The sequence below is a fragment of the Bombina bombina genome, chromosome 2, assembly GCF_027579735.1.
Source record: "Bombina bombina isolate aBomBom1 chromosome 2, aBomBom1.pri, whole genome shotgun sequence".
Classification (NCBI taxonomy): Eukaryota; Metazoa; Chordata; class Amphibia; order Anura; family Bombinatoridae; genus Bombina; species Bombina bombina.
In genome coordinates, this window is record NC_069500.1 from 1086431906 (window position 1) to 1086447415 (window position 15510).

The 15510-nt window shown below is 38.7% G+C and overlaps 1 protein-coding gene across 1 annotated transcript in view; it reads right to left on the reverse strand.

The window, feature by feature from the left end:
* TTC29 (tetratricopeptide repeat domain 29) overlaps positions 1-15510 on the reverse strand; it is a 779602-nt gene that overhangs the window by 419846 nt on the left and 344246 nt on the right. The window contains exon 7 of the mRNA XM_053703717.1: positions 2105-2190. Within this exon, the coding sequence (XP_053559692.1) occupies positions 2105-2190 (86 nt within the window). The remainder of the gene's footprint in view (positions 1-2104; positions 2191-15510) is intronic.

Below are 15510 nucleotides of genomic sequence, written 5' to 3' on the forward strand. Positions count from 1 at the left end.
GCTCACCACAAATAAAGTGTTTTTACTTTTTTATACTAAGCCTTGCATATTTGGCTTTTTTTTCGTTGCTTGCCAAGCTTTTTCCATTATTAGCAGAGTTTTATATCGAGTGTAGCTCTGCCGAGGACTGTTTGCTCATTACCAGCTTGCAGTGTTGATTACACACAGAGAGCAGCTGCACGCTGTCTCTTCCCACAGCACAGCCACAGAGGATTTGGACTCGATCTATAAAGGAGAGCCCACAGCCGTCCGCTCAGGATTTTGGATGTCATCCGGCACAGCGTACTGACTGCTACAAAACGTCAGCCTGCCTATTCGCACCACTTTCAATAAGGGTGCCAATACTCTTGTGAGTATATCTCTATTTGTCTTCACTTGCACTGTGATTCTCGTATACGAAACCTACTTGCACAATGAGGCGCTGTCTTAGAAGAAATAAAAAAACTACAACTAACACCACATACTCTTTACCACCCCCGTGGAGATGCTACTAGTTAGAGCGGCAAAGAGAATGACTGGGGGGGCGGAGCCTGAGGGGAGCTATATGGACAGCTCTGCTGTGTGCTCTCTTTGCCACTTCCTGTAGGGATTGAGAATATCCCACAAATAAGGATGAAGCCGTGGACCGGATACACCAATGTAGGAGAAAGGTAAATTTTCCTCCAGACACAATGGAAATGATAATGTCAAAACCAGGTCCAAATAACTTTTGCCTTGAGGACAGATAAAAGTCTATGTTTGGACACCCTGTTTGCTGACAATGACTTAAATCATAAAGCCCTTCTGGTCAGCACTGCTAAAGCCATTTACCTAGTATAAAATCAAATTTAGTCAACAATCAAACCACAAACCATTTTTAAAATCTTCAACCAGAGAGTCTTCTGAAATTTGCTTGGACAAATGGTAACACCAAAGAGTAGGCACAAGTGTTACAGAAGCAATGCTTGATGAAAAAGGTCTTTTCATAAAAGATGACCAATGTCATGTCCTTTCTTGAAAAATGTCCAGAAAAGACTGCTTTCGGTAGAGAGCCAATTCAGTGCTGTGTATCTCACAGCAGAGGATCTATGTGTGGAGAATATTTATGACCCAACAGGAGTAGGTTAAGGTATAGGTCCATGCAACACCTGTGGCAGGCTTGTAAGTAACTCCTTCACTGGGAGTAATTGTGTCAGTACCCTATACTCCTATCTCCTATCTGTCTCTCAGTATAAGGTCTCTGAGGTAAAATCTCAAATCAGTTTGAGGACACCTCTCAACGAAGAATCTGGAGAACCTCAATTCTTCACTTTCCTCCTGTGGAGACAAAGGAAAGACTAGAATCCTGGAGAGGTGGGAGGGATTAAGTGGTTTTGGGAATCTTTGCCTCCTCCTAGTGGCCAGGAGTTGAATTCCAGGAGTAATGGCTCATGGACTCTTACCACCTTATGAAATAAAGTATATTCCTGTAATAAGTATCTTACTTCTAGTATGGTTTGTATTCAAAGTAATGTTCAGGAAGTTTAAAAGTAATTGTTTTACTGGAGATCATTATTATAGGGCTAAGTTGTCTGAAATATGACGCATTTTATTTAATTTCTTACCTTACACTTTATGAGTGTATTTGTTGCTGTAATCTTATGTCTTAAAGGGACACTAAACCCAAGATTTTTCTTTCATGATTCAGATAGAGAATACAATTTTAAGCAACATTCCAATTTACTTCTATTATCTAATTTGCTTAATTCTTTAGATATCCCTTGATGAAGAAATAGCTATGCACAAGGGTGAGCCAATCACATGGGGAATCTATGTGCAGCAACCAATCAGCAACTACTGGGCCTATCTAGATATGCTTTTCAGAAAAGGATATCAAGAGAATGAAGCAAATTAGATAATAGAAGTCAATTAGAAAGTTGTTTAAAATGGCATGCTCTTTCTAAATCATGAAAGAAAAAAATTGGGTTTCATGTCACTTTAAGTTCTTTCAAACTTTGTAATGCAATTTACACTAATAAAATAAGTTGGAAAAAAAAAAAAGTAATTGTTTTACAAACTATTCTGAAAATAATTGAAGAATGAGAACTATTAATACATGACCATGGTATTAACTACTAAAGCTTACTGTCATAGCAATCTGAGGATTTCCTGATGATATATAAGCCAATGCCAGGCGATAAGCAGCTTCTCCCTCCAATTTTTTATCATTCCCTGTAGTAATAAACAAAAATACAAATTGTTAGGCATCACATGGAAGAGGTTTATTGCGTCACTTACAAAAGGAACATTTACTAACATTCGGCTAGATTACAAGTTTTGCGTTATGATGCGGTAAGGCTATACCAATGAAAAATTGGCCATTGTGGATGGAATGGCAGGTAACACATATTACAAGTCGCTGCGGTATAGTTATACCACAAGCATTTTAACCTTAACGCAACCCTCCATTCCGCCTTCAAAAAACCATGTTTGAGTGCAGGATTTTCCATATCGCCGTATTACAGGTTGTGCAGTCCAGCTAAAATGCTTGCGTTACAGCTTATAGCAATTCCACAGAGATACCTTATCTGGATTTAAGGTTTATAGCAAACACTATAACTAATAAAATTATCACATCTATATTTAGGAAACCCATTTATCGTAATGCAATGCTACATTCCAGGAGCAATCACCCATCTCAAGTAATGCAATCTATAGCAAAAGGACAAATGATAAGAATCAAACGTAATTGTTCGAGTCAAGGAGACTATATTAAGCAAGTCAAACTACTTGAGATACAACTAAAAGAGAAAGGATACTCATGGCAGGATATCTGTGAGTGTTATTAAACAATATATATATATATATATATATATATATATATATATATATATATATATATATATGACCAAATAATTAATTTATATATGAAGCTGTTTGTATCAGTTTGATTACTGTAAGTTGCAGTTCCCTGTCAGATGGGCTGGGCTGGGTAACACAACACCCCCCCCCCCTTATTTGTTAGGCAAGGACTTCTAAAGAACAAACATTTGTCCCAAACTATAAATGAGATGGGATCACTTCAAAGGACCTTTTGATCACTGCCTGAAAATGTGTAATCAGATCACCAGAAGACCCCGTTGTAGGAAGAAGAGAGCCTAGAAGTCTGAACCAAGTTACAAATTTCAGGAAAAGTGACCATTCATACTTTGGTGCAAATTGATACATGCTGAGTTTCAATACACAGACCCCAGAACTAGTGGCAGCTTAGATCTTAATAGTAGAATGTATACTTAGAAAGTCATATAAATGGTTTGTCTGTAACTTTCATATAATTTAAAATACTCAGATTGTATTAAAAACATATATATATATATATATATATATATATATATATATATATATATATATATATATATATATATGAAACCTAGAAGATTATCTATGCCTAAGAAGGGTGATATGGGGAAGTTGAAAGCATCAACATTGAGATTTTAAAGTACAACTAATGTCTAATTTTCAGTTATGGTGTACCTCAGTATTGTATAAATGTATATTTGTGGATCTGAGAGAAATGCCTAACCGCAAACATATTAGACAAGTATCTGCTGAATTTAATAAGCAGCTATATGATCAATTTAAAATGTCTAATTTATTTCAAAATTAATAACATTCTTTTGCTTTCCAGACATCTGAAATACAAACTAGATTCCAGATAAGACTAGTAGATACTAATATATGAATGCCTATATAATGTGTGCACTGAATCATATCATATAGTGTATACACTAAATATCAAAATAATATCCACAGATATGCAATATTTATATTAATATGGGATGATAATGAAATGTAAATATAGCTATATGAAATTACATCAGACTGCCACTCACAAGGTATGTATGTGATATTAAGATGGAAATTGTAAACTGAGAAAATATTAATTAGCTCCATGCTAAAAGTATCAATATCCTTTTAAGTGCCATAATAGGTGGAATACTCATGGTTGGACTTATAATTACGTGCTCGGTCGGACTAAATGGGCCATGTATGGAACATATAGTTTATTAAAACTAGGAGATTATAAGTGTATAAAAATAAGCATTTGATAAATATATATATATATATATATATATATATATATATATATATATATATATATATATAAAAATAAAAGAATCTGTATTTTCTGTAGCACTTTGATAATGAAACTATTTTTCTTTGTCTGCTGCCCAGATGGAATAAAAATGGTATTGCAACCAAAAGGAATTTGGCTGCTCAGGGAGGCATTTCCCAATTAAACTATGAGGGACAAGCTTCGGTCAAAGCGTATCCAATATTCTGTGGGAATGATTAAAGAGAAGAAGGAGTGGTTTATCTTGAATAAGAGCCCACACACACTGAAAGAACGGACAGACTCAAAGAGGGAGAATCACTTTGACTGAGAGAGAAACACACAGATTTGTGCTATGTATCTTCTCTGCAAATTTTGGGACACTTTCTTAGGATAAGAAAGATAATAATTTGAGGCCTGTATCTTTACAATAGTGGACTAAATCCTTCTTATATGACCGACAAGAAGCCCTGAAATCTGAACACTCTTCTGGTTATTTGGTAAAGTATATGCAATTGTTAAGTATATATAATATTTAAATCAAAGGTATTCTATAGTTTAAGTTTAATTGAAGCTGGTGATTCAAAGGGTTATTTGGTATTTTAAGTTTATATTCATAGTCCTGTGCAGTTTAAAACTAGTCATATTAATGCGAAATAATTTTATTTGCTAGAAAATAATTTGTACTTTTATATTTATAAGTCAATCTGAAACAGCCAATAGGATTTCAGTAGCTCTCATCCTATTGGCTGATTTGAAAATGCCAGCCAATAGGAATGCAAGATACCCCATTCTTAAACGGGTACCTTGCATTCAAGCTTCAGCGTACAGTGGTGACCATATGAAGAGGATCATCCATGCTGGATGCTCGCGCCACCGGCGACGATGCTCCGTGCCTCAACAGCTCTGCGACACCGAGATGAAGATAGAAGATGCCGCCTGGATGAAGATGTATGTCCGGACTTAAGGAACCGTGAGTAGATTTCCTGGGGTTAGTGTAAGGTTCTTTTAAAAAAAAAATGTGGGTGTTTTTTTTTTAGATTAGAGATGGGCAGTAAAAGAGCTGAATTCCCTTTTAAGGGCAATGCCCATACAAATGCACCTTTAGGGGCAATGGGTAGCTTAGGATTTTTTTAGACTTATGTTTTTTATTTTGGGAGGTTGGTTGTATGGGGGGGGTATTTTTAGGGAGGACTTTGTAATTTTTTAATGTAAAAGAGCTGTTTAAGCGCTACATAGATGACCTGCTTTTTATATGGTCAGGCCCTTCTGAGATGATACCTTCTTTTTTGGAATGGGTAAATGACAATGACATTGAACTTAAGTTCACTTTTCACATTTGAATATAAATTACCTGGACATTTGTTTGTCGGGTAATCAGGAGGATAAAATAAATACCAAAGTATACCGCAAACCTATCTCTGGAAATACCTTGCTGTATGCTTCCATCTGTCATCCTAAAAATGTGTCATATGCAGTAGGCAGCAGGACTACGTGCAGGAAGCTAGGCTCCTAGAGAAGAGACTTTTCCAAAGAAAATATGCACCTAGTCATATTCAAGAGGCCAAAAAACAAGTTGATCTAATATCCAGAGATACTCTCCTCCTTGATAAACTAAAAGATAGTGACAATACTTTTAATGGGGTCTATTTTGTCACTACCTACAGTGCCCAATACTCTAAAATGTGTGGAATAATCAAACAATATTTTCCCCTCTTGGCAGCGGATGATAAATTGACTGATCTAGTACGCCAGGGTGTAAAGTGTTCTTATAAGAAATGTCCTACTTTGGCATCTCTTCTTTCTCCCACACAACTCAAACAGCAAATCAGATCACAAAGCTCTTGGCTTAGACACTTAGGTATGTTTCGCTGTGGTCACAGAAAGTGTAAACCTTGTGACTATGTACTAATCAGCGACACCTTTATGTCTACCGCCAATGGTCTTACGTATCCAATAAAGTCCTGCTTAAATTGCATTTGTACCAATGTTATCTACCTCATTACCTGTACCTTATGTAAAATATTACAATACAATATTATTATATTATATTATATATATTATATTATACAATATTTTAGAAAAAAAAGGGGGGGAATTGGGGGTAGCTGAGTTATATAATGGCAGGTAATCTCTAATAATAATTTTTCTTATGTAGTAAATTAGAAATTCTAAAATACCATTAGAGTTATTACCTGTCGTGGAGTCTAAACAACCAGAACATGACTACTAGCTAAACTAATTGTAAAGAGAGGCACAATTAAGTGTAGAAGGATTAGCTCTACGATATGAAATATCTATTTAACTCAGCAAAAATAGTTAAATAAAGTGAAAGGCTATTATTCCATCATTGTTACATTTCATTCACACATCACTAACTTTATTAAAGAAAATTCTAATTCACAACCAGGAATAAACATGCATACAATAGCTTAAGCTAAATTAAAAACACTTGAACCAGTAGGTTTAGAAATATAAAGTTACTACAAAGATACTCATGATTAATGATAGTCAGCCAACAGATAATTATAATGTTAAATAAACTAAGCCCTTACAATCCGAGGGCTAAATTAAGCTTTGATTTATAATTAAGATAAAGCTGTTAGGCTGAGATAAGTAGTAATAGTTTGTCCGTAAACTAATATAGTACCATGGTAAGCAGTTTAAAAACATAATTTATGCTTACCTGATAAATTTATTTCTCTTGTGGTGTATCCAGTCCACGGATCATCCATTACTTGTGGGATATTCTCCTTCCCAACAGGAAGTTGCAAGAGGATCACCCACAGCAGAGCTGCTATATAGCTCCTCCCCTAACTGCCATATCCAGTCATTCGACCGAAACTAGCCGAGAAAGGAGAAACCATAGGGTGCAGTGGTGACTGTAGTTTAAAATATAGACCTGCCTTAAAAGGACAGGGCGGGCCGTGGACTGGATACACCACAAGAGAAATAAATTTATCAGGTAAGCATAAATTATGTTTTCTCTTGTTAGGTGTATCCAGTCCACGGATCATCCATTACTTGTGGGATACCAATACCAAAGCTAAAGTACATGGATGAAGGGAGGGACAAGGCAGGTACTTAAACGGAAGGGACCACTGCCTGTAGAACCTTTCTCCCAAAAATAGCCTCCGAAGAAGCAAAAGTATCAAATTTGTAAAATTTTGAAAAGGTATGAAGCGAAGACCAAGTCGCCGCTTTGCAAATCTGTTCAACAGAAGCCTCATTTTTAAAGGCCCAGGTGGAAGCCACAGCTCTAGTAGAATGAGCTGTAATCCTTTCAGGGGGCTGCTGTCCAGCAGTCTCATAGGCTAAGCGTATTACGCTCCGAAGCCAAAAAGAAAGAGAGGTTGCCGAAGCCTTTTGACCTCTCCTCTGTCCAGAGTAAACAACAAACAGGGAAGATGTTTGACGAAAATCTTTAGTCGCTTGTAAGTTAAACTTTAAAGCACGGACTATGTCCAAATTATGTAAAAGACGTTCCTTCTTTGAAGAAGGATTAGGACACAATGATGGAACAACAATCTCTTGATTGATATTCTTGTTGGAAACTACCTTAGGTAAAAACGCAGGTTTTGTACGCAGAACTACTTTATCTGTATGGAAAATCAGATAAGGAGAATCACATTGTAAAGCTGATAACTCAGAGACTCTACGAGCCGAGGAAATAGCCATCAAAAACACAACTTTCCAAGATAAAAGTTTGATATCAATGGAATGAAGGGGTTCAAACGGAACTCCATGAAGAACCTTAAGAACCAAGTTTAAGCTCCATGGAGGAGCAACAGGTTTAAACACAGGCTTAATTCTAACCAAAGCCTGACAAAATGCCTGGACGTCTGGAACCTCTGCCAGACGCTTGTGCAAAAGGATAGACAGAGCAGAAATCTGTCCCTTTAAAGAACTAGCTGATAATCCTTTATCCAAACCCTCTTGGAGAAAGGACAATATCCTAGGAATCCTAACCTTACTCCATGAGTAATTCTTGGATTCACACTAATGAAGATATTTGCGCCATATCTTATGGTAGATTTTGCTGGTTACAGGCTTTCGTGCCTGTATTAAGGTATCAATGACTGACTCGGAGAAGCCACGCCTTGATAAAATCAAGCGTTCAATCTCCAGGCAGTCAGTCTCAGAGAAATTAGATTTGGATGATTGAAAGGACCTTGTAGTAGAAGGTCTTGTCTCAGAGGCAGAGGCCAAGGTGGAAAGGATGACATGTCCACCAGGTCTGCATACCAGGTCCTGCGTGGCCACGCAGGCGCGATCAAGATCACTGATGCTCTCTCCTGTTTGATTTTGGCAATCAGTCGAGGGAGCAGAGGAAACGGTGGAAACACATAAGCCAGGTTGAAGAACCACGGTGCTACTAGAGCATCTATCAGCGTCGCTTCTGGGTCCCTGGACCTGGATCCGTAACAAGTAAGCTTGGCGTTCTGGCGAGACGCCATGAGATCCAATTCTGGTGTGCCCCAACGATAAACCAATTGAGCAAACACCTCCGGATGGAGTTCCCACTCCCCCGGATGAAAAGTCTGACGACTTAGAAAATCCGCCTCCCAGTTCACTACACCTGGGATATGGATCGCTGATAGATGGCAAGAGTGAGTCTCTGCCCAGCAAATTATCTTGGAGACTTCTAACATCGCTAGGGAGCGCCTGGTCCCCCCTTGATGGTTGATGTAAGCCACAGTCGTGATGTTGTCCGACTGAAATCTGATGAACCTCAGGGTTGCTAACTGAGGCCAAGCTAGAAGAGCATTGAATATTGCTCTTAACTCCAGAATATTTATTGGGAGGAGTTTCTCCACCTGAGTCCACGATCCCTGAGCCTTCAGGGAATTCCAGACTGCTCCCCAACCTAGAAGGCTGGCATCTGTTGTTACAATTGTCCAATCTGGCCTGCGAAAGGTCATACCTTTGGACAGATGGACACGAGATAGCCACCAGAGAAGAGAATCTCTGGTCTCTTGATCCAGATTTAGCAGAGGGGACAAATCTGTGTAATCCCCATTCCACTGACTGAGCATGCATAATTGCAGCGGTCTGAGATGTAGGCGCGCAAATGGCACTATGTCCATCGCCGCTACCATTAAGCCGATCACTTCCATGCACTGAGCCACCGAAGGGCGCGAAATGTAGTGAAGAACACAGCAGGAATTTAGAAGCTTTGATAACCTGGACTCCGTCAGGTAAATTTTCATTTCTACAGAATCTATCAAAGTTCCTAGGAAGGAAACCCTTGTGAGGGGTGATAGAGAACTCTTTCCCTCGTTCACTTTCCACCCATGCGACCTCAGAAATGCCAACACTATGTCCGTATGAGATTTGGCAATTTGGAAGTTTGATGCCTGTATCAGGATGTCGTCTAGATAAGGGGCCACTGCTATGCCCCGTGGTCTTAGGACCGCCAGAAGAGACCCCAGAACCTTTGTAAAAATTCTTGGGGCTGTAGCTAACCCGAAGGGAAGAGCCACAAACTGGTAATGCCTGTCTAGAAAGGCAAACCTTAGGAACCGATGATGATCTTTGTGAATCGGTATGTGAAGGTAAGCATCCTTCAAATCCACTGTGGTCATGTACTGACCCTCCTGGATCATAGGTAGGATTGTCCGAATAGTTTCCATTTTGAACGATGGAACTCTGAGGAATTTGTTTAAGATCTTTAGATCCAAAATTGGTCTGAAGGTTCCCTCTTTTTTGGGAACCACAAACAGATTTGAATAAAATCCCTGTCCTTGTTCCATCTGTGGAACTGGATGGATCACTCCCATTATTAGGAGGTCTTGCACACAGCGTAAGAATGCCTCTTTCTTTATCTGGTTTACAAATAATCTCGAAAGGTGAAATCTCCCTTGTGGGGGGGAAGCTTTGAAGTCCAGAAGATATCCCTGAGATATGATCTCCAACGCCCAGGGATCCTGAACATCTCTTGCCCACGCCTGGACGAAGAGAGAATTCTGCCCCCTACTAGATCCGTTGCCGGATAGGGGGCCATTCCTTCATGCTATCTTAGAGGCAGCAGCAGGCTTTCTGGCCTGCTTGCCTTTGCTCCAGGCCTGGTTAGATTTCCAGGCCGGCTTGGATTGTGCAAAAGTTCCCTCTTGTTTTGTAGCAGAGGAAGTTGATGCTGCACCTGCCTTGAAATTTCGAAAGGCACGAAAATTAGACTGTTTGGCCCTTGATTTGGCCCTGTCCTGAGGAAGGGTATGACCCTTACCTCCAGTAATGTCAGCAATAATTTCCTTCAAACCAGGCCCAAATAGGGTCTGCCCCTTGAAGGGAATGTTAAGTAATTTAGACTTTGAAGTCACGTCAGCTGACCAAGATTTAAGCCATAGCGCCCTACGCGCCTGGATGGCGAATCCAGAATTCTTAGCCGTTAGTTTAGTCAAATGAACAATGGCATCAGAAACAAAAGAATTAGCTAGCTTAAGTGTTCTAAGCTTGTCAAGTATTTCAGTCAATGGAGTAGCTGTCTGAAAGGCCTCTTCCAGAGACTCAAACCAGAATGCCGCAGCAGCAGTGACAGGAGCAATGCATGCAAGGGGCTGCAGGATAAAACCTTGTTGAATAAACATTTTCTTAAGGTAACCTTCTAATTTTTTATCTATTGGATCTGAAAAAGCACAACTGTCCTCGACAGGGATAGTGGTACGCTTTGCTAAAGTAGAAACTGCTCCCTCCACCTTAGGGACCGTCTGCCATAAGTCCCGTGTGGTGGCGTCTATTGGAAACATTTTTCTAAAAATAGGAGGGGGGGAAAACGGCACACCGGGTCTGTCCCACTCCTTAGTAATAATTTCTGTAAACCTTTTAGGTATTGGAAAAACGTCAGTACACACCGGCACCGCATAGTATTTATCCAGTCTACACAATTTCTCTGGCACTGCAATTGTGTCATAGTCATTCAGAGCAGCTAAAACCTCTCCAAGCAACTCCCGGAGGTTCTCAAGCTTAAATTTAAAAGTAGACATATCTGAATCAGGTTTCCCCGAGTCAGAGACGTCACCCACAGACTGAAGCTCTTCCTCAGCTTCTGCATATTGTGATGCAGTATCAGACATGGGCCTTAAAACATCTGCGCGCTCTGTATTACGTCTAACCCCAGAGCTATCGCGCTTTCCTCTGAATTCAGGCAGTCTGGCTAATACCGCTGACAGGGTATTATCCATGATTGCCGCCATGTCCTGCAAAGTAATCGCTATGGGCGTCTTTGATGTACTTGGCGCCATTTTAGCGTGAGTCCCTTGAGCGGGAGTCAAAGGGTCCGACATGTGGGGAGAGTTAGTCGGCATAACTTCCCCCTCGTCAGAATCCTCTGGTGATAATTCTTTTAAAGATAACAGCTGATCTTTATTGTTTAAAGTGAAATCAATACATTTAGTACACATTATCCTATGGGGTTCCACCATGGCTTTTAAACATAATGAACAAGGAGTTTCCTCTATGTCAGACATGTTTATACAGACTAGCAATGAGACTAGCAAGCTTGGAAAACACTTTAAATCAAGTTAACAAGCAATATAAAAAAACGTTACTGTGCCTTTAAGAGAAACAAATTTTGCCAAAATTTGAAATAACAGTGAAAAAAGGCAGTTAAACTAACGAAATTTTTACAGTGTATGTAACAAGTTAGCAGAGCATTGCACCCACTTGCAAATGGATGATTAACCCCTTAATACAAAAAACAGATTAACAAAACGAAAAATATGTTTTTTAAACAGTCATAACAACTGCCACAGCTCCTACTTTTGAAGCCTTTTGAGCCCTTCAGAGATGTCCTATAGCATGCAGGGGACTGCTGAGGGAAGCTGAATGTCACAGTTTGTAATTTTAACTGCACCAACTGTAACTTTTATACTATAACAGTGGAAAGCCTCAGGAAACTGTTTCTAGGCAAAAATAAAGCCAGCCATGTGGAAAAAACTAAGTCCCAATAAGTTTTATCACCAAAGCATATATAAAAACGATTAAACATGCCAGCAAACGTTTTATATTGCACATTAATCAGAGCATATACCTCTGATAGCAAGCCTGATACTAGTCGCTATTAAATCACTGTATTTAGGCTTTAACTTACATTAATCCGGTATCAGCAGCATTTTCTAGCAAATTCCATCCCTAAAAAAACATAACTGCACATACCTTATTGCAGAATACCCTGCACGCCATTCTCCCTCTGAAGTTACCTCACTCCTCAGACATATGTGAGAACGGCAGTGGATCTTAGTTACTTCTGCTAAGATCATAGAAAAACGCAGGCAGATTCTTCTTCTAAATGCTGCCTGAGATAAAATAGTACACTCCGGTACCATTTAAAAACAATAAACTTTTGATTGAAGAAAAAACTAACTATATATTACCACTTTCCTCTAACTACCTCCAGCTATGTTGAGAGCTTGCAAGAGAATGACTGGATATGGCAGTTAGGGGAGGAGCTATATAGCAGCTCTGCTGTGGGTGATCCTCTTGCAACTTCCTGTTGGGAAGGAGAATATCCCACAAGTAATGGATGATCCGTGGACTGGATACACCTAACAAGAGAAAAGGACAACAAGGAGAGACAAAGCTACTCATGTCGGACCCCATACGCACGTTTCACAAAGAACGCTTCCTCAATGTTGCGCACACATTGTTCCATATCACTTCAGTGATGGATTATTATGTAATCAGTGCCTTGCATTCTCATACACTTCGTTTTGCTCTGTCTTATTCTAATCTCTGTTTACTTTATTTTTCACATTTTCTGTATTATACTCTTTTTACTTATCTCTCGAGTGCTTTACGGTTATTATTACATGATATCCTTATGCAGGATAGTATAGTATTAATATTTTCCATTATGCAATATGTATTTTACTATATATAATATTTAGAATATGCATACAGTTATTTGTCTTTTTGACTAATTTCAGAGTGTTTAACCTGATATTTGCATATACTTTTCTATATTACATATTTTTTTTTGTAACGTTTTACAATGACTTTTTTGCTCCTGCTCATGTTTTATCTATGTATTTACTTGTGCTCATTTTGCTGCTGCAGCTTGCTGGGTCATTCACTTTAATTGCATTGTGTTTGAGGGTGTTTCTATCAATTAATTTTTAACCAATTAAAATAAGTCTTACCCCTTATATTCACCTGTAAGATGGAGCACCTTAGGTTATGATTACGGCCCACGGCCGAAACATGTCAACCGTCTAGTGCTTTCACCCTCTTTCTGCACTTTGAATCTGCATGGATTTTTTAATCTTGATGTTGCAATAGAGGAACTTTTTATCAGCAAGACCATCTTCTCTCTCTCTTTTCCTGTAACTTAGGACAATGCCCTACAAAAAGGCCCTTTTCAAGGGCTATTGGTAGTTTATTGTTAGGTTGGGGGGGGTGCTTTTAATTTGGGGGGGGCTTTTTGTTTTTATAGGGCTAATAGATTAGGTGTAATTTTTATTATTTTGCATAATTTCATTTTTTATTTTTTGTAATCTTACAGCTAGATTTGGAGTTTTGTCGGTAACGACCCGAAAAACTAACGCCGGCTTTTTTCTGGCCGCACCATAAAAATAACTCTGGTATTGAGAGTCCACAAAAAGGCTGCGTTAGGCTCCAAAAAAGGAGCGTAGAGCATTTTTAACGCAGCTTCAACTCTCGATACCAGAGTTTCTTACGCAAGCGGCCAGCCTCAAAAACGTGCTCGTGCACGATACCCCATAGGAAACAATGGGGCTGTTTGAGCTGAAAAAAAAACTAACACCTGCAAAAAAGCCGCGTTCAGCTCTTAACGCAGCCCCATTGTTTGCTATGGGGAAACACTTCTACGTCTGCACCTAACACCCTAACATGTACCCCGAGTCTAAACACCCCTAGCCTTACACTTATTAACCCCTAATCTGCCGCCCCAGCTATCGCTGACCCCTGCATATTATTATTAACCCCTAATCTGCCGCTCCGTAAACCGCCGCTACTTACATTATCCCTATGTACCCCTAATCTGCTGCCCTAACATCGCCGACCCCTATATTATATTTATTAACCCCTAATCTGCCCCCCTCAACGTCGCCTCCACCTGCCTACACTTATTAACCCCTAATCTGTCGACCGGACCGCACCGCTACTATAATAAAGTTATTAACCCCTAATCCGCCTCACTAACCCTATAATAAATAGTATTAACCCCTAATCTGCCCTCCCTAACATCGCCGACACCTAACTTCAATTATTAACCCCTAATCTGCCGACCCAATCTCGCCGCTATTCTAATAAATGTATTAACCCCTAAAGCTAAGTCTAACCCTAACACTAACACCCCCCTAAATTAAATATAATTTAAATCTAACGAAATTAATTATCTCTTATTAAATAAATTATTCCTATTTAAAGCTAAATACTTACCTGTAAAATAAATCCTAATATAGCTACAATATAAATTATAATTATATTATAGCTATTTTAGGATTAATATTTATTTCACAGGTAACTTTGTATTTATTTTAACCAGGTACAATAGCTATTAAATAGTTAAGAACTATTTAATAGCTAAAATAGTTAAAATAATTACAAATTTACCTGTAAAAGAAATCCTAACCTAAGTTACAATTAAACCTAACACTATGCTATCAATTCAAGTAAAGGAAGGAAGGGGAGTGTTTATTGTGAACATGTGGTTACTTGGGCCTATTTAAGGGTGATTAAGACATAGATAGAGCATACAAGCCTGAGGAAACGGGGTCACTCCCGAGAAACGCGTCGCTTTACTTCTCTATATACCATAAGAGATTTGATTTTAACACACCAGCTGTAATGTGCTACATTACTGGCGATTTTATTCTGTATAATAAATGCTAGTTTTATGATTCACTAAGTCTGGTGTGTGCATCAATCTCTTCCAAGTAACCCAAAGGCTGTCCAGCCTTTCTCCCTTGTTCCAACCTCTAGGACACTATCCAGGCAAGGACTGCCTTGCAGGACATCCATCTCTCCAGGACATCACGACGGGGATTCGTATACACAGCCAGCTGGTTTGCTGTTTAGAATACCAGCCTGCCTCTAACAGGCACAAGAGAGTGCCTTCACGTTTGTGAGTATCCTGTGTCTTGTCCAGATATACATCTTGGTATCTATTGATCTACACATGTGGCGCCTCTGTTTCTGTTTTTTACAGTTGTCCATATATGCTATCAATAAATTAATTAAATAAACTACCTACAATTACCTACAATTAACCTAACACTACACTATCAATAAATTAATTAAATACAATTCCTACAAATAAATACAATTAAATAAACTTGCTAAAGTACAAAAAATAAAAAAGAACTAAGTTACAAAAAATTAAAAAATATTTACAAACATAAGAAAAATATTACAACAATTTTAAACTAATTACACCTACTCTAAGCCCCCTAATAAAATAACAAAGCCCCCCAAAATAA